Genomic DNA, 22,759 nt, shown 5'->3' with positions numbered 1-22,759 from the left:
AGGTGTCAGGGGGAACAATATTAGCAATGGCTGAAGACCATTCTCATGCTATTTTGGCAAAGGATGTGGTTGCTTTTGGTCCTTGTCCTAAGAATCTGCCTGAGGCTAAATTTAAAAGTTATAGGTTAATTTTACCGGCAGAGGAGATTCCAAGATAGCTGTACTATTGACTCGGTCGCTTGGTTATTAGCAATAATTTTTTAAAATGCAGATCTACAATTAAAAAGAGCAAGAAGGAGAAAAGAAATACAAAACATACAATTTGGAGAGAAAAAGAGCACCAGGAAATTTAATGTTGGAGCCAAGGCTTGTGCTGAAAGAGATAAGAGGAGGCCTGATGTGAAATGGAATAAAGGAAGTGGTACTCTCAGGGCAAGACCCTACCTAGCTAAACTTCCAATTTATAAAAAGGAAAGCTTATGCAAATGTAATTCAAAGAGGGGCCAGGTTCCATCGCACAGGCAGAAGAACTTGGCTGCTTTGGCCACATGATTCTGGATTTAGAGTCATGAGGATACAAGAGTAAAGAGACTGTGGAATCCTCCCCCACCATTAAGTAAGGCTTTGAGTAAAGTTGCTAAGCCAGGCATGTGGAAGGGGGTTCCCTTCGTGGAGGCCCAGAGAGGCCATTGCATGAAGCTGCGAAAGTGAAATCTAGATTGTACTAGAGAACCCAGGGTTTTGGAGATGCCAGAGCTATGGGATATCTTCCAAGGAGAGCAGCAGACAGGGAGTGGAAACAGCCCAAGAGAGAGAAGTACTTGTTGGCATTGGACATAGAGCTATGGAACTTGGAGTTTGCCCTGCTGGTTTTTGGTATTGCTTTGGTCCAGTATTTCCTCGATATGCCCCAAATCCTCCCTTTTAGAATGGCCATGTATATTCTGTGCCATTGTAAGTCGGAAGTATGTGATGTGCTTTTTGATTTCACAGTTAAGAGTTTGCCTTGAGTCTCAGAAGAGACTTTGGACTTCCAAACTGTGTTGAGACTGTGAAAGACCATGAAGACTTTTGAAGTTGGAATAAATGTATTTCGTATTATGATATGGACACAAGTCTATGGGGTCAGGGAGTGGAATGTAGTACTTTAAATAAGAATGTCTAGCCGGGCGGTGGTGGCGCATGCCTTTAATCCCAGCACTCGGGAGGCAGAGCCAGGTGGATCGCTGTGAGTTCGAGGCCAGCCTGGGCTACCAAGTGAGCTCCAGGAAAGGCGCAAAACTACGCAGAGAAACCCTGTCTCGAAAAACCAAAAAAAAAAAAAAAAGAATGTCTCCTATAGACTAATGTTTAGCGACTTGGTCTCCAGTGAGTGGAACTATTTGGAAAAAATTATGAGGTGTGGTCTTTTTTGAGGAGGAGGTCTGTCACTAGGAGTGGGCTTAGAGGTTTTAAAAGCCCAAGTCATTTCTGCTCTCTCTCTCTCTCTCTCTCTCTCTCTCTCTCTCTCTCTCTCTCTCTCTCTCTCTCTCTCTCTCTCTCCTCTCTCTGTTTAGTGGTTGTTGTCTCAATATGTAAGGTCTTAGCTACTTCTCCAGCACCATGCTTGCCTGCCTGCTGTCATGATCCTTTCCATGATGGTCAGAGACTCTAGCCCTTCGAAACTGTGAGCCCCACATACACTCTTTTATGAGTTGTCTTGGTCATGGTCATGGCACTAAAAAAGTCACCAAGACAGGAAGGAACACTGTAAAGTATGAAGATGTATTATTGAAAGAAAAATGCATTCCCTTTTGTCTTAAAGTTGGACTATTGCTTCAAACTAAGAACAATATGACCAAAAAAAAAATGGGTAAGAATATTGCAGGAAGTATGTAGAGGAAGAATTTGGGAAAAGGACTTCTGTGTGGACAAGCTGGCTGAGAGTAGAAGAGAATTGTTTGGAAGTTTTCCTAGAAATGGAGCATTAATACTAAGGTTCACTGTAAAACTAGAATTTGGTCTTCTTGCTTTCCTGGAGTATTGAATGGTGCTCAATGGGAATGTGAAGGATCTTTTTATTATTTTACATTCAAGGTGGTTGGCCCAAGAAACAAAGAGTCACGGGAAATGGCCAACATAATTTCCTGTTTCATGGTGTATTCATGATATTTTTAATATCACTTAAGGAAACCGAGTCCTCTCTAATAGACCTAAGATCATTCCACGTTTGAGATTTTTAAAATTTAGTTTGAAGCACTCATACCACTTTGGTTAAATAAAAGACTTTTTTTTTTACTATGATCTGCATTTCTATCTTGATCAAATGTGTTAAACTTTTGATATTTTATGACCTTCTTTAAATTAAATTATGATTTTTTTAACCTTGAATTAATTTGGGGTCTTTCAGAAAGTCTCTTGGACTCTCTCAAAAACATGATCTAGTAGCCAGGTGGTGGTGGCACACACCTTTAATCTCACCACTTGGGAGGCAGAGCCAGATGGATCTCCGTGAGTATGAGGCCAGCCTGGACTACAGAGTGAGTTCCAGGAAAGGCACAAACGTACACAGAGAAACCCTGTCTCAAAAAACCAAAACAAACAAACACAAAAAAAAACCAAAAAACAAAACAAAACAAAACAAAACAAAAATCATGATCTATATTCCTAGAAATAGAGAAATAGCAAATTAATTGGGTGTATTTGATAAATAACAAGGGACTCATGGTCAAATAAACAATGTTAAAATCTCTTTAAGTTACATTTGTATCAATGTGCTAATATTTCAGAAATTATGTGAGATTCATAGAAATGTAGCAGTCTTAATATAACAGTCACAATTCTTCTGTTATCTTTAAGTACATCCAAGAGCCTGGAACAATGGCCCACAAGTGTAGTCCTAAATAATCAGGAGGCTGAGGCAGGAGGTTCAACCTGGCAGTTCTGGCTCAGGGACAGCTTGGATGACTGTCAGGAGCTACTTTGTCCTCATAGCTTCCAACAGCAAAGCTCTGCCCTCCAAGACTCCTCATGGAAGAGCTGAAACAACCCACACAATGATGAAACATCAATGGGTGGCCGCTCTATGAAAATTGCCCAAAGGGCTCGTGTTTGGTTTGTCAGACCCAATATTTTGGTAAGAGAATATAAACCTTGGATGAGTCTGTAGCAACTCCTTGAACACTTTTGTGTGGATTGGCTCACTATCTGCCTTCAGCAATTATCTCCTAGGTGATAGAAACTTCCTATACAGAACAGCTAATGTTATCCATAGCTACAGTTATTAAAAATGAGCTTTCCTCGTCGGGCATTCCTGCAAAGATCCCCAGCAGCAGCAATACTTGTCACACTGCAAAAGTGTCACAAACACAGTCGCATCAAGCCTGGATTTACCAGATTGTCCTCAATGGCATTACCAATTGGTGGCAATTGGGTCCACTCCCACAGACTTATTAGCCCTTGTGACGTAGCCACTGCAAGACTGCACCCCTTGTGATTAGCACCCAGGTCTCTCCACTCCATTCACATGAAGTGTGACATGACTCAGTAGGTAAGGCCAAAGTATATTGACCAGGGAAAAGAAGTCCGAGAACTTTCATGACCTGGATCCTGAACAACAGTCCTTTTAGAATTAACACAGCAAGTGGCTCCTTCTGACTCTGCTGGAAGAGACCGCACCAGTATTTACACACCAGAGACCACATCAGAGCCTTGAGTCCTAGACTGACAGCTCTCAGGACTCTTGGGAACCTTACAGCAAACCTGACTAGAAATGTCACTATACACCTGCTGTGGACCTTACAGCAAACCTGACTAGAAATGTTTTTCCTGAGAAGCAGAGAATATCCTAGGTAGGGACAGCCTAACTCATGGATCAAGACAGATCTGCAAAACCTTTTTTCTTTCCCCATCACTGGCTGTCTTGATGCCGTCCCTTTCCTTACAGGAAGATACACAGCACCATGGAGGCTATACCAAGGCTAATGCCATGCAACAAAACAAGAAGAAGCAGCTGTCAGGTTCATGGCTAAGCAATGCCTCCAAATCAGGAAACACTACCACTAAGGCCAACATTGTTCCATGTTTCTATTTTACCACCTTGAATCCCTAGAGGAAAAGGGGAAAGCTCTCTTTGATATGCTGGACATCACTACTCTGTGCCCCCTACACTTGTTGGGAATACAGCCCTGGCTTTCCAGTTACTAATGTAGACATGAGCAAATACAAGGAACTGGTCTGAGTGATGTCTGCAAGAGGTTGACCTTGAGAACACAGGGCCAAGAATGATCTATGTGACCACTAAGTCCAGGAAGTTGTCTTTCCACTAAATGATCTTATGCACCATTAGTTCATGCTAAAGGATCACAAAAAAAAAAGGTTTATATTGGACTGTATTTAAGAGCTACCTAAACTTAGCAGTGTAAAAATTTAACCGAGTTCTGCTCAAATACCCTGAGGTAGCCATGTTTTCCAGTCTCCAAGGCACAAGATTGGTCTATGGGGAACGTCTCCACTCCATCCAGCTTTTCTGGTCGATCAGAACTTGCTGCTTGACCTGGCTCTCTCCTGCCTTCTGAGCAGTTTTATACTTTCCACAATCATACCGAAGCGGCCAACACCCAAATTAGTTCCAGCCATGCAGGGAACAACTGAGCTGCCACTGAAGAACAGTCCTAACAGGACTCCTGGACTGGATTCACTCTGGGCAACAGGTGGTGCTGTAGTACAGCACTTGAAGCTAAGATTTAAGATCTGGGAAATGTGTGTTGAAGTAGCTCAGATCTCCCTGTTCAGAAGGGTGGGAAGCACTCAGAAAGGTGGATGAGAACATTTATGTCCATCAGTCAGTGGAACAAAATTTAGCTTTGGTTCTTCTTGCCTGTGTTGTGGGCTTGTGTGTGGTGCTGAGTGAAATAGAACGCTGCACACAACTTTTCCTTGATTTTCACTACCATACGAAAAGCAGTGAGGCTCAGTGTGGCGGCCCACACCAGCAACCCCAGCCCTCAGAAGGCAGAAGTGGGTGGCTGTCTATGATATGAGACAAGCCTGGTCTACATAGCAATTCCGGATCAGCCAGGGCTGTATAGGAAAAAAGTAATGAAAAGGGTGGGTGAGTGTGGTGGTATTCTAATTGTACTGAAATGTGATTTTGATTGTATGTTAATAAATAAAGTTGCTCAGGGGTCAGAGCTATTAGAGCCATAGACAGAGTGTGGCGGTGGTGGCACACACCATTAATTCCATAGATCTCTGTGTGTTCAGGGATACAGCCAGCATTGGAGACATATGCCTTTAAGACCTGGGGGGCTGTACATTCAGACAGTGATGAGGCAGTCACCTGTTTGGGTTTACAACCAATGAGAAGGCAGAATGACTATGAAACGACTTACATAGAGGGAAATAGCTCTCTTTTGGGAAGCTGGGACACCGCAGGAGGAAGGGTGAGATTTTAGCTCTGAGCTCTGAGCTCTCGGCTTTCTCTTTTACATTGGTTCTGTGTTTCTTTCTTTCTTTCCTTTTTTTTTTTTTTTTTTTTTTTGGTTTTTCGAGACAGGGTTTCTCTGTGTAGCTTTGCGCCTTTCCTGGAACTCACTTGGTAGCCCAGGCTGGCCTCGAACTCAAAGAGATCCACCTGCCTCTGCCTCCCGAGTGCTGGGATTAAAGGCGTGTGCCACCACCGCCCGGCTGGGTTCTGTGTTTCTTATTTAATAAGACGGTTGGCTACATCTACATCTGGCACCCAATGTGACAAGAATCCATTAAAAACCACTTGGCTTGGCAGCAGGTCCGCTTTCCCACAAGGGCAGCAGGCTGGGCAGTTGGCTTCCTAGCCTGGGCCTAGGTCTGCTTGGCCTTAGGCCGGACTAACTGTGAGCTGCTTGCTTAAAGCCTGCTTGCTTAAAGCCGGTGCTACAAACAACTCAGACCTGCCCTGCCTAACAGGGCCCTGCCTGTAAAGCCAACGCACATGGTCTGAGTTTAAGGAAGCCAGACCCAAGCCTTGACTCGGCACAAGAGGGAACACGTGGCTGGACTTAAGCTTTAGCTGGCTACGCTTTCTTGTGCGTTCTCTCTCTCTCTCTCTCTCTCTCTCTCTCTCTCTCTCTCTCTCTCTCTCTGGATTTACACCTCAGACACTAGGTGGCTGTTTTGAAAATCCCCTCGGATTTCTACTGTTCTACACAGATTTGGTAAGTCACAATATATCAGATATTTTAAAGGAAACTATTTAAAAGAGAATTTTTTCCACATTAAAAAGAAAATGGGTTTTATGTGTACATTGGAAGAAAATTGGGTTTTGTTTGAAATTTTAGGCAGTCTGACAATGGAACAACTATATGAGAAGATTAGTATTATGGGAATTATGCAGTTTATCACCATGCTTATTCTCCTTTTGCAGTTTAAAAAGATAGTCAATTTAAGTGCCAGGATGACAGCTTTAGAAAAACTTGTTAAACCTGTAAAAATTCAGACAGAAGAAATTAACAGCAAAGTTGTTTCAAGTCTGGATCATAAGGTTACAGAAAGCAAGCCTGTTTTCACACAGTCACCCTTAATTTATCCTGTAACCGTACAGCAGATGCCTGATCAAATGGCTACACAAAATATTTGGGCTCCAATTGAAATGTTGGATTTAAAAAGGTTTAAGGAAGCAATAGTATCTTATGGTATGCATTCCCCATATGTAAAGCAAATGTTAAACTCTTGGTCAACATATAATAGGATTGTACCACAGGACTGGCGGGACCTTGCACAAGCTGTTCTGGAACCCAGCCAGAGACTGCAATTTCTAACATGGTTCAAGGATGAGGCTAAAAACATAGAAAAACAATGGAGGGATAAAGGAATACAAGTTTGCCAGGATCAGCTTATTGGAGAAGGCCAATAAGCTTCAGTACAAACACAATGTTTATATGATGTCCAAACCCTAATTTCATGTCGAACGGCAGCCTTGAATGCATGGGACAGAGTTGAGGAACCAGGAAAAAAATCTGAGTCATTTACAAAGGTTATGCAAGGCCCAAAAGAATCTTTTAAAGATTTTTTTTTTACAAAGACTGGCTTCAGCAGTAAAGAGAATAGTCTCAGATTCAGAAGCTAGTAAGGCAATAATTGAATCTTTGGCCTTTGAGAATGCGAATGCAGCATGCAAAAGAATAATCAGACCGTTAAGGGCAAGATCTGCACCTTTGGAAGATTGGATTAGAGACACAGTTAATGTTGAGGCTGATGAGCATGATGATATGTGGGTAGGAGAAGCAATTTCAAAAGGTTTGAGGAATGTTAGACGTTTTGGATGTGGAAAGCAAGGACATTTGAAAAGGGACTGTAAACAGGCCATTCCTAGAAATGATGTTTCTTCAAGGAACAATGGCAACAGAATGCCCCTTCCTTCTGGAGTATGCAGAAGGTGTGGTAAGGGAAAACACTGGACCAACCAATGTAGAACAACACAAGACAGACAGGGTAATCCTTTGCCTCAGTCTTTCGGAAACTCCCAGAGGGGCCTCATGCAGGCCCCCATTGCAAATCCAGTTCAAACCTTTCCTGCAGCCATAGAAGAAATCTCTGCTCTGAGCAATTAAATAACCAAATGTCTATTGGAATAAATCATGCTGGTCAGGATGATGAAACAGAGAGAATAGAAAATTCAGGAGAAAACATAAAGAAAAATTTTTGGCAAACTTCTATTAATGAACAAAGACCAAAATTAACGATAAAAATAAATGGTGTTTTGTTGTCTGGTCTGGTAGACACAGGTGCGGACGTTACCATAATTGCACCAGAATTTTGGCATCCAACTTGGCCTCTTCAGGAGGTAAACGTTCAACTGTTAGGAATTGGGATATTATCTCAGGTGAAACAGAGTGCAAGATGGCTCGAATGTATAGGTCCAGAAGGACAGAGAGGAAAATTAAAACCATATGTGGCTAACATAACTATGAACCTGTGGGGTTGAGACTTGTTGCAACAGTGGAATACTCAGATTAACATCCCTCCAATCTCAGAAACAAATCATAAACTAGCACATGTTACTGAGAGAAATATTAGAAGATATTGTTCTAATGATTGGTCACCAGCCATCCATATTATACAAGAACAGGGCACAACAACTGATGATCTTCCAAAGACACCAACAGCTCTACCTTTAAAATGGTTAACAGACAAGCCTGTATGGGTCCAGCCATGGCCTTTAACAACAGAGAAACTCCAAGCTTTACAAGAGCTGGTAGAAGAACAGTTAAATGCTCAGCATATTGAAGAATCAACCAGCCCTTGGAATTCTCCTGTATTTGTTATTAAAAAGAAATCTGGTAAATGGAGAATGGTAACAGACCTTAGAGCAATTAACAAAGTAATTCAGCCAATGGGCTCTCTACAATCTGGGATGCCTTTGCCTACTCTGTTACCAAAAGGATGGCCTCTCATAGTTATTGATTTAAAAGACTATTTCTTTTCAATACCCTTACAAGAAAAAGACAGAGAAAGATTAGCTTTCACAGTGCCTACTTATAATAATTCTCAACCAGTTAAAAGATTTCAATGGAGGGTCCTCCCACAGGGAATGTAGAATAGCCCAACTCTGTGCCAGTATTTTGTACAACAGCCATTGGAAGTGATACGTAAAAAATTTCCTAAATCTATAATTTATCATTATATGGATGATATTTTACTAGCTGACTCAAATGCAGATACTTTAGAAAGAATGTTTGAAGAAGTAAAGAAAATTTTGCCTTGCTGGGGATTACAAATTGCTCCTGAAAAGATACAAAGAGGAGATTCTATTAATTATTTAGGATATAAAATAGAGCTACAAAAAATTAGACCCCAAAAGGTGCAAATTCGGAGAGATAGACTACAGACTCTTAATGACTTTCAAAGATTATTTGGAGATATTTCTCATCTACGAACTATTGTTGGGGTAAAAAATGATGAACTGACTAATTTGTTCAAAACCTTAGAAGGTGACAAGGACATAAATAGTCCAAGAGAATTATCACCTGAAGCTGAGAAAGAATTAGCCTTGGTAGAAAAGAAAGTGCATGAAGGGCACGTGGATCGTATTGATCCAAAGCTGGATTGCATTTTGGTTATTTTACCTTCTAGGCGTTCTCCTACTGGAATATTAATGCAGAGGGAAGATATTATATTGGAATGGATATTTTTACCAAATAAACCAAATAAAAAAATTGAAAACTTATGTGGAAAAAATCTCTGACTTGATTTGCAAAGGAAAATTGAGACTTCGTCAATTAGCAGGAATAGACCCAGCAGAAATTGTCGTACCATTAACTAAGGAGGACATTGAAAAATTATGGACAGAAAGTGAACCTTGGCAAAGAGCTTGCAGTAATTTTTTGGGAGAAATTAACAGCAAATATCCCAAAAGCAATAGAATTGATCTTATAAAGAGAGCTGAATGGATCTTGCCTCGAATTGTACGGCAAAAACCCATATCTGGAGTTCGTACATTTTATACAGATGCCAACAAAGAAGGAAAGGCAGGTTACAAATCAGAAAATTTAAGTAAAGTGGTTCAAAGTCCGTATAATTCAGTTCAAAAATCAGAATTGTATGCTATTCTGTTGGTATTAATGGATTTTTCAGAACCTCTCAACATAGTAACTGACTCTCAGTATGCTGAAAGAGTGGTGTTACATATTGAGACTGCAGAATTTATCCCTGATGCTTCAGAATTAAGTTCACTATTTATTCAATTACAAGATACAATCAGGAAAAGGAATCATCCTTTATATATAACTCACATTCGATCCCATACTGGTCTGCCAGGCCCTCTAGCACAAGGCAATGATGAGATTGATAAATTATTGATAGGAAATGTGCTGGAGGCCTCAGAATTTCATAAAAAACATCATGTCAATAGTAAAGGCTTAAAAAAGAATTTTTCCATAACCTGGCAACAAGCCAAAGAAATAGTAAAGAAATGTCCTACTTGTTCCTTCTACAATCAAACGCCATTACCAGCAGGGTGTAACCCAAAGGGTACTCAGAGGAATGAAATCTGGCAGATGAACATGTTTCACTTTGCAGAATTTGAAAAATTGAAATATGTACACCACACCATCGATACTTATTCATTATTTCAATGGGCAACTGCTTTGAGTTCTGAAAAAGCTGATTCTGTAATCACTCATTTGCTAGAAGTTATGGCCATCATGGGTATACCTGCACAAATCAAAACTGACAATGCTCCATCATATGTCTCTGTTAAAATGAAACAGTTTTTTGCTTATTACAATATAAAGCATATTACAGGCATACCACATAATCCTACAGGTCAAGCAGTTATAGAAAGATCAAACAGAACTCTAAAGGATATGCTAAATAAACAGAAAGGGGTAACAAAACCCCCCAGAAATAGACTGCATAATGCTCTTCTAACTTTGAATTTTCTCAATGCCAACGAGAAAGGAACAACAGCTGCAGAGAGACATTGGATAATAGAAAAAACTACAGAATTAAATCAGCCTATATACTTTAAGGATGTGCTGACCTCAGAATGGAAACCAGGGTATGTATTACATTGGGGACGAGGTTTTGCTTTTGTTTCTACAGGAGAAGATAAGCTGTGGGTACCATCAAAATTGATAAAGGTTCGATTTGAACAAGAGAGACCTCTTAATTAGAGGAGGTGATAGTTCATCAACCAGCATGAACATCCAATTTAAACTAACTTGTACCAGTAACACATGCCTTTTCATTTAATCAGATAATAACTTGCCAAAAGGAAACATCCCCAAAATTAGTCTTGGGGAAAGGTTTTTGGTTTTGTCTTTTAGGAGAATGAAGGTTAAGGAATCTGAAGAACACTGGACAAATGAGACAACTGAAGAAAAGGGACAAATCACCTATCCCAGGAAACAGAGTGAAATGGCATATGGGTATATATTATCTAAAAATTTTTTATGTCTTCCTCAATGTTTGTTTCTGCTTTTCTCTAGAGATTTAACACTATTGGTCTTCTAATAGTCCCCGTTCAATTAAAATTTAAAGCTGACTTTGGAGTTGGAGAATGGCTCTCTCCTTCTTTAAACTCAAGCATGTTGTTAAAAGGAAAATGCAAACTCCCTGTATCGTGCCAGAATAAAAGAGCCATCTTCTGCTATGGGACAGGACAAAAGCCAAATTAATTAAGGGACTATTCTATTACTAATCTCAACTCTTTGATTCTATTCTGATTCTTTAAACTTTTCTTAAATTATGAATTTTATATCAAAATTTACAAGATTAATATATATATAGATGTTTATACATTTTAAAATTTGTTAAGATATGAATGGTCATATAGAGTACTAACCAATTCTAGAAAAAAGGCTTCAATTAGCTGCATATATATGTCTTTGTGTTCGAGTCTCTTATCAGTTTTCTACAGGAAATCACGGCCAGGCCTAACATCAACTGAAGTCTCCAAAAAGAAGATGGGGCTCCACAACAACAACAGTTCCACGTGGACAATAATAATATCATTAAGCTGACAAACATCATCCACAGATCAGCTTTGAACTACAAGGTGCTCAGAGCAATTTTGAGATGACTAGCTGAGATGATCCAGTCTCAAAGACTATTTGAATAGGACTTGAGATAAACCCTGAACTTTGGCATTATACACAGACTGGATAATGAAGGATATGGTTACCTTTCCTAGAATTTGACAATTAACCTAAAATTTTTCTTTCAGGATAAAGAAAACTTTGCCCATACCCAGCAGGAAGCAATTTTAAGAATACAACGCCCACATTCCCAAAGAGGTGGTGTGGGGTGGGTGGTTTTTTGGTCTTTTTAATGGGTTTTGGTTCTGGGATTATTTTCAATGTTTAGGGGGGTTGGTTACAAGTTGTTGTCAAGGGTTGCCGGGCGGTGGTGGCGCACGCCTTTAATCCCAGCACTCGGGAGGCAGAGCCAGGCGGATCTCTGTGAGTTCGAGGCCAGCCTGGGCTACCAAGTGAGTCCCAGGAAAGGCGCAAAGCTACACAGAGAAACCCTGTCTCGAAAAACAAACAAACAAACAAAAAAAAAAAAAACAAACAAGTTGTTGTCAAGGGTTATGAAAAAGGCTAAGCAAAGGAGATTAGATTTAAGATTCTTGTTTTTAAAAAAAGAAAGAAAGAAAGGAAAGAGAAAGACAATTACTAGTTTTAAATACTTTACATTGGATTGGATTGTTTTATATTGTATACAAATTTGAAATTGATATTGTTAGAAAATGCTATATGTATATTTCTAATTGTATTTATACCATTCATTTAACAATGTAATGCAAATTTCTGATCCTTGAATGTTATTATTACCAACTATTAGGATATAAAGAAATGAAAGTTAGTAGTTAGACATTACAATAGAACTTGTAGTCATATTAGATATGTTTTAAAAATTGAGCAGAGATGTTTTAGACAGGTCATCTTCAAACCCTTCAGAGATCTACAGAATATGGCATTTAAAATGTTTTAATAACTTAGAAAGTTTTTCTTTTTTGAGACATGTCGGCTCCTGGTAGTACCAATCTACTTCAGAGAAAATATGGGCATTGAAGAAACTGCATATGGAGTCAACTTTCATTGTGGCAAAAGTTAGTCACTGGACAACAAAGTATCCTCGAATCAACAGGACAAAATGGACAGACAGGACACGAAACAAAGGACTACTGATTCTTGCCAAAACAAGTGTGGTTATGGCTTTATCAAAAGGCATCTTCTGAGGCCAGGACAATATGGCCCCATCCCTGAAGTGGCCTTCGCAATCTGGAAAAGGTATACAGTGCCCTTTTCCTCGAAGGCAGCTTAACAGGCAGAGGGCCGATGGCTTCTGTTGTGCAATAGAACAGAAGCTGAAAGCTTACGCCTCTCGATAGTAGACTGGCATTTAGTAGAGGGATGTGGAAAAGAAGGGGATGCTGAGATGAAGCCATATATACACAGCCAAGAAGAATGGACAGCTGAATTCAAAAACTGTCAACAATTTCCAGAATTTAAAATCCTGAATCATGACAGGACACTAGTGGAATTCAGGTGTTTCTGGTACATGGACTGCTCTCACCCAATGTGAGGTTGAACTGTTGACCTTGTGTACATCCTACTTCACAAATGAGTCTGTCAGATACGCTAAGCCTATAGGGCTGAAGATGATGCCCCAACACTGTGGAAACCTCAGGTGACTGTCCAGGCAGCTGGCTGTTTCTGTCAACTCACAAATTTTTTTGGAAGTTGCTTGCATGCACTTCCTGTTTTTATTTTTGTTAGTTAATATTATTCCCTTCTTGGGTCTCTGAGGGAGTTGAAGAATAGTTAGTTATGGTTGAAAATTAGTTATAGTTGAAAATTAATTAGGATAGAAAGTACATTAGATACATCTTGGATTTACCAAAATAGGATAGATAATGGAATTATTTTCTCTGATTTGTCAAATACCTGTTTAGGTATTTATTACTTGTATATATTTTATATAGTTATTGTACTTTTGCATATAGTTTTTCTTTTGTTAGTTATAACCTTTTGTTTTTTTTCTTTTTATTAAAATATAAAAGGGGAAATGTGGTGGTAATCTAATTGTACTGAAATGTGATTTTGATTGTATGTTAATAAATAAAGTTGCCCGGGGGTCAGAGCTATTAGAGCCATAGACAGAACATGGCGGTGGTGGCACATGCCTTTAATCCCATAGATCTCTGTGTGTTCAGGGATACAGCTAGCATTGGAGACATATGCCTTTAAGACCTGGGGGGCTGTACATTCAGACAGTGACGAGGCAGTCACGTGTTTGGGTTTACAACCAATGAGAAGGCAGAATGACTATGAAACGACTTACACACAGGAAATAGCTCTCTTTTGGGAAGCTGGAACCACCGCAGGAGGAAGGGTGAGATTTTAGCTCTGAGCTCTGACCTCTTGGCTTTCTCTTTTACATTGGTTCTGTGTTTCTTATTTAATAAGACGGTTGGTTACATCTACAGGTGAGGAGCTAGGTATAGGTCAGTTTGGAGAGCTTGCTGCTAAATGGACAAGGTCCTGGGTTCATAGTTCAGTTTACAGCACTTATAATAATAATAATAATAATAATAATAATAAATCAATAAAATATCTGCTAATGCTGTTGCTGAATGGATGCCTTAAGGAAACTTGTCAGAGGAGAGAAAGGTGTAGTGTGTGTCTGAACAGCTCAGTTGGTTTGCTGATGTGCAGAATGGGGGTGGCAAGCCTGGCTGTCCTGAGACTTCCTTGTCATGGTAGTTCAGTGTGTCTCTAGGTTCCCAGTGTGTTACCAGGCTAACTGCAGAAAGACTAAGTCGGCAGATTTCATAGCCTGCTGTGGTCCTTAGTCACCATGACAACCCAAACAAAAATTCTGACCAATTGCAGGAAATAAAGTACTTTGAACTCTCTTTTAATATAATGTTTGGGTTATTTGATTATGTTCGGTTTGGTTCCTAGAGACAGCCATAAGGACCGTGCTGAGCTTCATGGTATTGTTTTGTCCATAGCATCATGAAATCTCCCAGTGTGTCAGATCCCTGCAAGAGATAGAAACAGGGCCCGGCATGGTGCGGTATTCCTATAATTCTATTACGCAGGAGGCCGAGGCAGGAGAATGCAGAATTTGAAACCAGCCTGAGCTGTATAACAAGACTCTATCCCCCCAAATAGGGTGGGACATAAATGTTCCTACTCAGCCATCCTTTGTAGTTTAAACAGTAAACAAGAACAAAGAAAACAGATCCATGCAATGAATGAATGGAGATTCTCGTTAGATCCATCAATTATGGTGGCGACAGAAAATCTTTTCAGTGCTTAAGGTTTCAGTCAGTCTCTCAAAACTGGAGGCTGTCAAAGAGGGGGGAAGAGCTCTCTCTCGGGGGACCCCACCCCACAGCTCCCCCAGATCCCAATTACCGAGTAACGGGGAATTTCCCACAGTTTACACAGCATTTTGCTCTAAGAAAACATTTAAAGTGCCGCAGGGCTGATTTCAATAGAATCATGGGAAGAGGCGTACATGTTCCGGCTCCACCACCAAAACAGCTGTGTGACCAAGAGAACGCCGCTTTCCTCTGGGGCCTATTTCCTATTTGCAAAGCCAAGTGGATGGCCACCGAAGTAGAATGGCTAGAAAAGTCAATGTATTGTGTAGTAAGTTCTACTCAGAGTGCAGTGACTACAGACCCAGGCAATGCCAGGAAAGTTTGCTGCAGTTAGAAAGCAGCACAATCGATTTGGAACTGGACAGTAACCCTCAGTGATTAAATTAGCGCCCACCAGATAGCCCATGGGCCTAAAGTGCCAAAGTCACAGAAGGTGCAGGGAGGGAAGGTGAAAGTCCAGCTGGGAAGGGCAGGTCGCCTGCAGGAGGCTGGCACCCACACTGGGAGGGGTGCAGCCTCAGCTCTCACCAGCCCCAGGAAGGCGGCATACAGGACCGCGGTGGAGAACCAGCGCAGCGCGCTCCTGGCCCGGCCCCTCCGCCGGGAGGCCGCCGCCTTCCGCTCATTCTGTGCCGGGGTCTCGGCCTGGAGGAGGCGCTGCCCAGCAGCCGCGGTCCCGAACCCACGGAACTCCACTTCCAGCTCCAGCTTGGCCACTCCAGGCTACTGGTCTTGCTGCTGCTGCCAAGCTTTTCGGCAGATCCCTCTGGAGGTCTGAGCTCGGGTCCTTCCAGTCCCGGAGGTTCCGCCCAGTGTCACCTTCCCCCAGGGACCTTTCAGAATCAGGCCAGGGAAACTTGGACTTCGTACATAACTGTGTTGCAAGAGGAAGACTTTCAAGCCCCATCTTGCCCAATCCTGCGCGATCACGTGATGAAAAAGAGGCTCCAGCCAGCGAGGGCGGCGGCTCCAGTTAGATGCAAACGTGGTTGGTTACCCGGGAGACCGCTGGTCGCTCTCCTGCCAGCCTGTCACCTGTCAGAACTTCAGACACAGATGACTGACGGGTGCCGCGTAGCGGAGAAAGTAGGAAGTGCAGCTTCGGATCGGAAGAGGGGTAAAATGAGGCAGGCTGACCTTTCATTCCAGCGTTTGGGACGCTAAGGCTAGAGCACGACTAGTTGGAAATGGAGAAAAGCAAAAAGGTGTGAATATTGGAGATGTCTGCCGCTCTCCAAGCCCACAAGCGCGTTTTCTGCTGAGGAGTTGTCTGAGCGACTCTGAGAAGTATCTAGCACCCCCACCCCACCCCCTGCCCTGCCCTGGAACTCTCCACCAGCTCCAGGGAAAGAAAAATGACTCAAAGCCCAGCATATACACAGTGAACCCAGTTAATGGTCAGTGTGGATCGCAACCAGCAGTTATCACAGGAGAGCAAGGTGGCCCTCCGTTCTCACACTGCGGCTAAGATGGCAGAGACCAGTACAATCCAGTATGAAATGGGATGTACCCGATATATTGCCAAATGAGGGCCCCAGAAGAAGTAAGATTACCACCACCAAGTTCTGCTCAGGAACGAAGATTCCACGTCCCAAATGCTAGTGGCTGTGCAAGCTCCGGAGAGGACTGAGTAGCGAGAGACGGTAAAAACAGGCAGGTGCTCCACCACCGAGCGAGCTCCGCAGCCTGAGACATTGTACTTTCCAGACCAGCAAATCGTGACCTCAGTCAGCTCCTTTTAAAACCTCTAGCTCTAATATTAGCTCCTTGATTACTGGGCCAAAAGAAAGAGCTCTTAAATTTCTGGATTTAGAAAGCCCTCAAAATTAACTAAACCTTGCAGTTGGCAGTCTGAAAAGAGTGGGTGAAAATGCTGTTCTCCGAAATGGACAGCTGTTCAGAAATGAACTCACTGTGAGAAGATGGAATAAATTATATCCCCAAGACCTGTGCTGTGTGTTGATCAGCTGCCGCCTCTTCTAATCCACATGGCAACAGCTGTGGCATTTCAAATATAGATCCAGCCATTGGAGGGACACCAGAGGACATTTCTATTGTAGATGCAACTTCACCAACAGATTAACAGGAATGCAACTCTAGAAAAGAAGAACAGTGGATGTGGGGGAAATGGGACGATCATGTATTCAACTACTTAGCATTCTCACTGCTTAATATTGAATTCCTGTGCTTTGCTAGAGGAACCTCAGCTCTCAACATGTCTCAACAACTGCAAATATTTCAGACTTCAGAAAGAGATGAGATATGGAGAAAACTCTGATGAAGAAACATGGGCCAAGAACTGTGTCCAAGTGTGCTTCTCTGTTGCCGTGGTCAACACTATGACCAAAAGCAACTTGCAGGGTTGGTGTGGGGGGTGTTATTTCTACACTTTATAGTTCATGGCTGAGGAAAGCCAAGGCAGGGGCCTGGAGAGAAACTGAGGCAGAGACCATGGAATGCTGCTACTGTCTTGATATCTGTTGCTTAGGCAGCTTGCTCTCTTACACACCCATAACCACCTGACGGGGTGGCATGGCCCACATTGGTTGGGCCCTCCCACCTCAATCATTATCAAGAAAACTTCTCCACAGACATGCCCATAAGCCAACCTGATGGAGCTAATTCCTCAGCCGAGGCCCCATCTTTCAGAAGACTTTCGTGTGTGTCAAGTTGACAAAAATTAACCGCACACTTCAGGGTAGAATCTCAAGCCCATACTGCCCAGGTCATCCAGGGAACAGAAGGAGCCCAGAGGTTTTGCCCTTTACAAGGTGTTCCAGAATTCCTGTGTGTCCAGATGCATTGTCCACATCTGATAGTTCTTGTTGTGTCATTCTGTTCATTCCACAAATCCTTGTTGCATGTGATGTGTAAGTTTTCACATGCGCTTCTCAGGTAACCCTCACAACACTCTAGTTCTTCCTTAGCCCTATTTACAGATAGGAAATTTAAGGCATAAATAATATATAACAACTTGTCCGATGCCAGATAGCAAGTTACTGGCTATACATTAACAGTTTAATATAGCTCAACCTGGATCTGGGAATGTAGCCCAGTGATAGAGTACATGAACAAGACCCTAGCCTCTATCTAAGCATCAATATGTAATTTATGTATTTACAAATATATGTAATTATAATTATATATATATTTCTTTGAAGCTGATGTTTCTCAACTATGCACCCTTCCTGGAGAAAACTCAGATGTTGTAAAGAATTTCAATTGCATCATTGCTTAGTTGTTAGCTTTGTTTGTTTGCCTGTTGTTATTTTGAACAGGGTCTTACTATGCAGCCCTAGCTGTTCTGGAACTCACTATAGACTGGAGCAACCTGAAACTCACAGAGATCCACTTGCCTCTACCTCCTGAATACTTGGATCAAGGAGAGTGGGCCACAACTCCTGCCCAATGCTTAGTTTTTATACTAGCAAATGAAAAAAAAAAGTCTTACATTTTTAAAAAGTACATTTATTTGTGGTGTGTGTGTGTGTGTGTGTGTGTGTGTGTGTGTGTTTGCACACACATATTAGTACACCTAGCCACAGTGTGCACATGGAGGGCAGAGGACAACTTGAGGCTGTCATTTCTCTCCTTCCACCCTGTGGGTAACGGGAATTAAACTCAGTTCAGGCTTCAAAATCAGCGTTTTTACCTGTTGAACCACCCAGCAGCCCAGCAGGGCTTGTCTTTACCACATTCCAGTTTGCTCTTTACTCAAGTCAATCCCATTCTCAAATTGTGACATGTTTTCCTTTAACTTATATTAAATGACGTTTCTGTCTTCTTGCTCTTATCCACTTAGATTCTGAGATTACAAACCTTTGAGTCACCCTTTCTTACAACCAGCTTTCCAGTTTGTCCATTTGGTCAGTAAGCTTTTCTAGTTTGCTCAGATCTCTCTCTCTCTCTCTCTCTCTCTCTCTCTCTCTCTCTCTCTCTCTCTCTCTCTCTCTCTCTCTCTCTGTCTCTCTCTCTCTCTCTCTCTGTCTCTCTCTCTCTCTTTCCCTGTACCTGTCCCTCTTCCTCTCCTGTTGTTTGAAAATTAGATGTTCTTTTAATAAAAAACCCAGAATCAGATATCAGGGTGAAAGCTGAAAGATCAGAGAAGCAGAACAGCCAGCCACTAGTTCTTACCTCTAGGAAATCCTCAGCCTAAAAAGAGTGAGTTCCTGTTTCCTTATGCTTTATATCCCTTTCTCTGCCCTGCCATATTACTTCCTGGGATCAAAGGCGTGTGTGCTTCCCAAACAAAGGCATGAGATCTTGAGTGATGGAATTAAAGGTGTGTGCCACCACTGTCTGCCCTCTATGTCTAATCTAGTGGCTCACTCTGTCCTCTGATCCTCAGGCAAGTTTATTAGGGTACACAATATATCACCACACTCTCCCTCTCCAATTGTCATCACAGAACCTTCATCTAGTAACTGATGGAAGCAGATGCAGAGATCCACAGCCAAGCACTGGGCCAATCTGATTACAGGAGAAGGCCAGCTCAGGCACCCTCTCAACTATTGCTAGGAGTCTTAGCTGGGGTCGTCCTTGTGGATTCCTGGGAACTTCCCTAGCACCCTGCTTCTCCCTATTCCCATGATGTCTTCATTTGTCATGGTATCTCTTTCTTTGCTCTCACACTCTGTCCCTGTTCTAGCTCAAACTTCCCACTCCGCTATGTTCTCATCCCCCATTCCTTGCCCTCCATTACTCCTCCTCAACCTCAGTATGCTCATGTGGACCTCATCTATTTCTCCTTCACTGGGCAATCTACACATCCTTCCTAGGGTCCTTCCTGTAGCTAGCCTCCCTGGAGCTGTAGGTTGCAGTCTGGTTTTTTATACATGATAGAAATTAGAACAAGATATCTCTTTTCATTGCTCTTCCTCTGCATCCCTCCCCCATTTCTCCTGTTCCCATCCCCTACCCCCTACCCTAAATACCCCCCTCTACCTCTAATTTACCCAGAAGATCTATTCCCCCTTTCCAGGGTGGTCCATGTGTTCCTCTTGGGGTCCTCCTTGTTACCTAGCTTCTCTAGGGCTGTGGATTGTAGCCTAGTTATTGGGGATTTCCCTAGCACCAGGTTTCTCCCTAACCCCATAATGGCTAACTCTGTCAAGATATCTCTTTCATTGCTCCCTCTCTCTGTCCCTGCCCCAAATCGGCCATCTTCAACTCTCATTTCTATGGTGATATTGTATTTGTACTAAAATGTTATTTGTATGTTAATAAATAAAGTTGCCCAGGGGTCAGAGCTATTAGTAAGCCATAGGAAAGCTGGGCGGTGGTGGTACACGCCTTTAATCCCAGCACTTGGTAGGCAGAGCTAGGTAGGTCTCTGTGTGTTCAAGGATACAGCCAGCATTGGATACACACACCTTTAATCTCAATACCAATCATAGAAGACCTGGAGGTCTCTATAGACAAGGGCAGTGACGAGGAGGTCATGTGGTTGGGTTTACAACCAATGAGAAGGCAGAATCGAAAGTCTTTATAAAGACTTTAACACAGGAAGTAGCTCTCTTTTGGAGAGGTAGGACCACCGCAGGAGGAAGGGTAAGGTTTTAGCTCTTAGCTCTGACCTCTTGGCTTTCTTCTTTGCATTGGTTCTGTGTTTCTTATTTAATAAGACAGTTGGTTACATCTACACATTTCCCAATTTCTCATCCCTTCCACTCTACTCCCCCTCCCAGTTTACCCAGGAGATCTTAACCATTTCCCCTTCCTGGGGCAATTCATGCATGTCCCTCTTGGGATTCTCTTTTTACCTAGCTTCTCTGGGATTGTGGACTGTAGACTGATTATCCTTTGCTTTGCATCTAATATTCACTTATGACTGTGTACATACCATGTTTGTCTTTCTGGGTCTGGGTTACCTCACAATTTTTTTTTTTTAGTCCCATGCTTTTGCCTACAAATTTCATGATGTCATTGTTTTTCACTGCTGAGTAAAACTCCATGGTATAAATGTACCACATTTTGTTTATCCATTCTTTGGTTGAGGGGCATCTAGGTTGTTTCCAGGTCTGTCTATTGTGAATAATGCTGCTATGAACATAGTTGAGCAAATGTCCTTGTGGCATGATTGAGCATCTTTTGGGTATATGCCCAAGAGTGGTATTGCTAGGTCTTGAGGTAGGTTGATTCCCAATTTTCTGAGATACCACCATTCTGATTTTTAGAGTGGCTGTACAAGATTGCACACCCACCTACAGTTGAAGAGTGTTCCCCTTTCTCCACATCCTCTCCAACGTAAGCTGTCATCTCTGTTTTTTATCTTAGCCATTCTGACAGGTGTAAGATGGAATCTCAGAGTTGTTTCGATTTGTATTTCCCTGATGGCTAAGGATGCTGAGCATTCCTTAAATGTCTTTCAGACATTTGAGATTCTTTTGTTGAGAATTCTCTGTTTAGATCTGCACCCAGTGTTGGTTTTTTTTTTTTTTTTTTTCTGAGACAGGGTTTCTCTGTGTAGCTTTGCACCTGTCCTGGATCTCACTCTGTAGCCCAGGCTGGCCTTGAACTCACAGAGATCCACCTGGCTCTACCTCCTGAATGCTGGGATTAAAGGCATGCGCCACCACTGCCCGGCTGCACCCAGTTTTAAAATTAGATTATTTGGGTTTTTTTGATGTCTAGTTTCTTGAGTTATTTATATATTTTGGAGATCAGCCCTCTATCAGATGTGGGGTTGGTAAAGATCTGTCCTCATTCTGTAGGCTGTCATTTTGTCTTCTTGCTAGTATGCTTTGCCCTACAAAAGCTTCTCAGTTTCAGGAGGTCTCATTGATTAATTGTTGCTCTCAGTGTCTGTGCTACTGGTGTTATATTAGGAAGTGGTCTCTTGTGCCAATTCAAAGCTATTTCCCACTTTCTCTTCTATTAGGTTCAGTGTAACTAGATTTATGTTGAGATCTCTGGACTTGAGTTTTGTGCATATGGATCTATTTGCAATCTTCTACATGTAGACATCCAGTTATGCCAGCACTGATTGTGAAGATGCCTTCTTTTTTCCATTGTACAATTTTAGCTTCTTTGTAAAAAATCAGCTGTTCATAGGTGTGTGGATTTGTGTCAGGGTCTTCAATTAAATTCCATTGATTTACATGTCTGTTTCTATACCAATACCAGGTTGTTTTTAATTACTATAGCTCTATAGTAGAGCTTGAAATCAGGGATAATGATGCCTTCGGACGTTCCTTTATTGTACAGAATTGTTTTAGTTACCCTAGGTTTTTTGTTTTTCCACATGAAGTTGAGTATTGTTCTTTTGAGGTCTATGAAGAACTGTGTTGAGATTTGAGGGGGATTGCACTGAATCTGTAGATTGCTTTTGGTAAGATTGCCATTTTTACTATGTTGATCGTACCTATCCAAGAGCATGGGATTTCAGATTTTCTGATATCTTCTTCAATTTCTTTTTTCAAAGACTTAAAGTGCTTGTCATACAGGTCCTTCACTTGTTTCGTTAGAGTTACTCCAAAATATTTTATGTTATTTGTGGCTATTGTAAAGGGTGATGTTTTTCTCATTTCTTTCTTAGTTCATTTATCATTTGTTTTTAGGAGGACTATTGATTTTTTGAGTTGATCTTGTATCCTGCTACATTACTGAAGGTGTTTATCAGCTGTAGGAGTTCCCTGGTAGAATTTTTAGGATTACTTATGTACACTATCATATCATCTTCAAGTAGTGAAAGTTTGACTTCTTCCTTTCCAATTTATATCCCCTTGATCTCATTTTGTTGTCTTTTTGTTCTAGCTAGAACTTCAAGTACTATATTGAATAAATACGGGGAGAGTGGGCAGCCTTGTCTTGTTCCTGATTTTAGTGGAATTTCTTTATGTTTCTCGACATTTAGTTTGATGTTTGCTATTGTCTTGCTGTTATTGCCTTTATTATGTTTAGGTATGTTCCTTGTATCCCTGATCTCTCCAAGACCTTTATTTTGTATGTTGAACCATTCTT

At 41.7% G+C, this 22,759-nt stretch overlaps 1 protein-coding gene across 1 annotated transcript in view; it reads right to left on the bottom strand.

Annotated features, from left to right (window-relative positions):
* LOC102914457 (sodium-dependent glucose transporter 1C) overlaps window positions 1-16,864 on the bottom strand; it is a 29,024-nt gene extending 12,160 nt beyond the window's left edge. The window contains exons 1-2 of the mRNA XM_042262051.2: window positions 16,711-16,864; window positions 14,829-15,974 (exon numbers count right to left, since the gene is read on the bottom strand). Of these exons, the coding sequence (XP_042117985.1) occupies window positions 14,829-14,864 (36 nt within the window). The 5' untranslated portion in view covers window positions 14,865-15,974; window positions 16,711-16,864. The remainder of the gene's footprint in view (window positions 1-14,828; window positions 15,975-16,710) is intronic.
* Between the last annotated feature and the right edge of the window lie 5,895 nt (window positions 16,865-22,759).

The sequence above is a fragment of the Peromyscus maniculatus genome, chromosome 16 (genome assembly GCF_049852395.1).
Source record: "Peromyscus maniculatus bairdii isolate BWxNUB_F1_BW_parent chromosome 16, HU_Pman_BW_mat_3.1, whole genome shotgun sequence".
NCBI classification, from domain to species: Eukaryota; Metazoa; Chordata; class Mammalia; order Rodentia; family Cricetidae; genus Peromyscus; species Peromyscus maniculatus.
The sequence above is the reverse complement of the archived record's forward strand: the minus strand, read 5'-3'. Positions and strand labels throughout refer to the sequence as shown.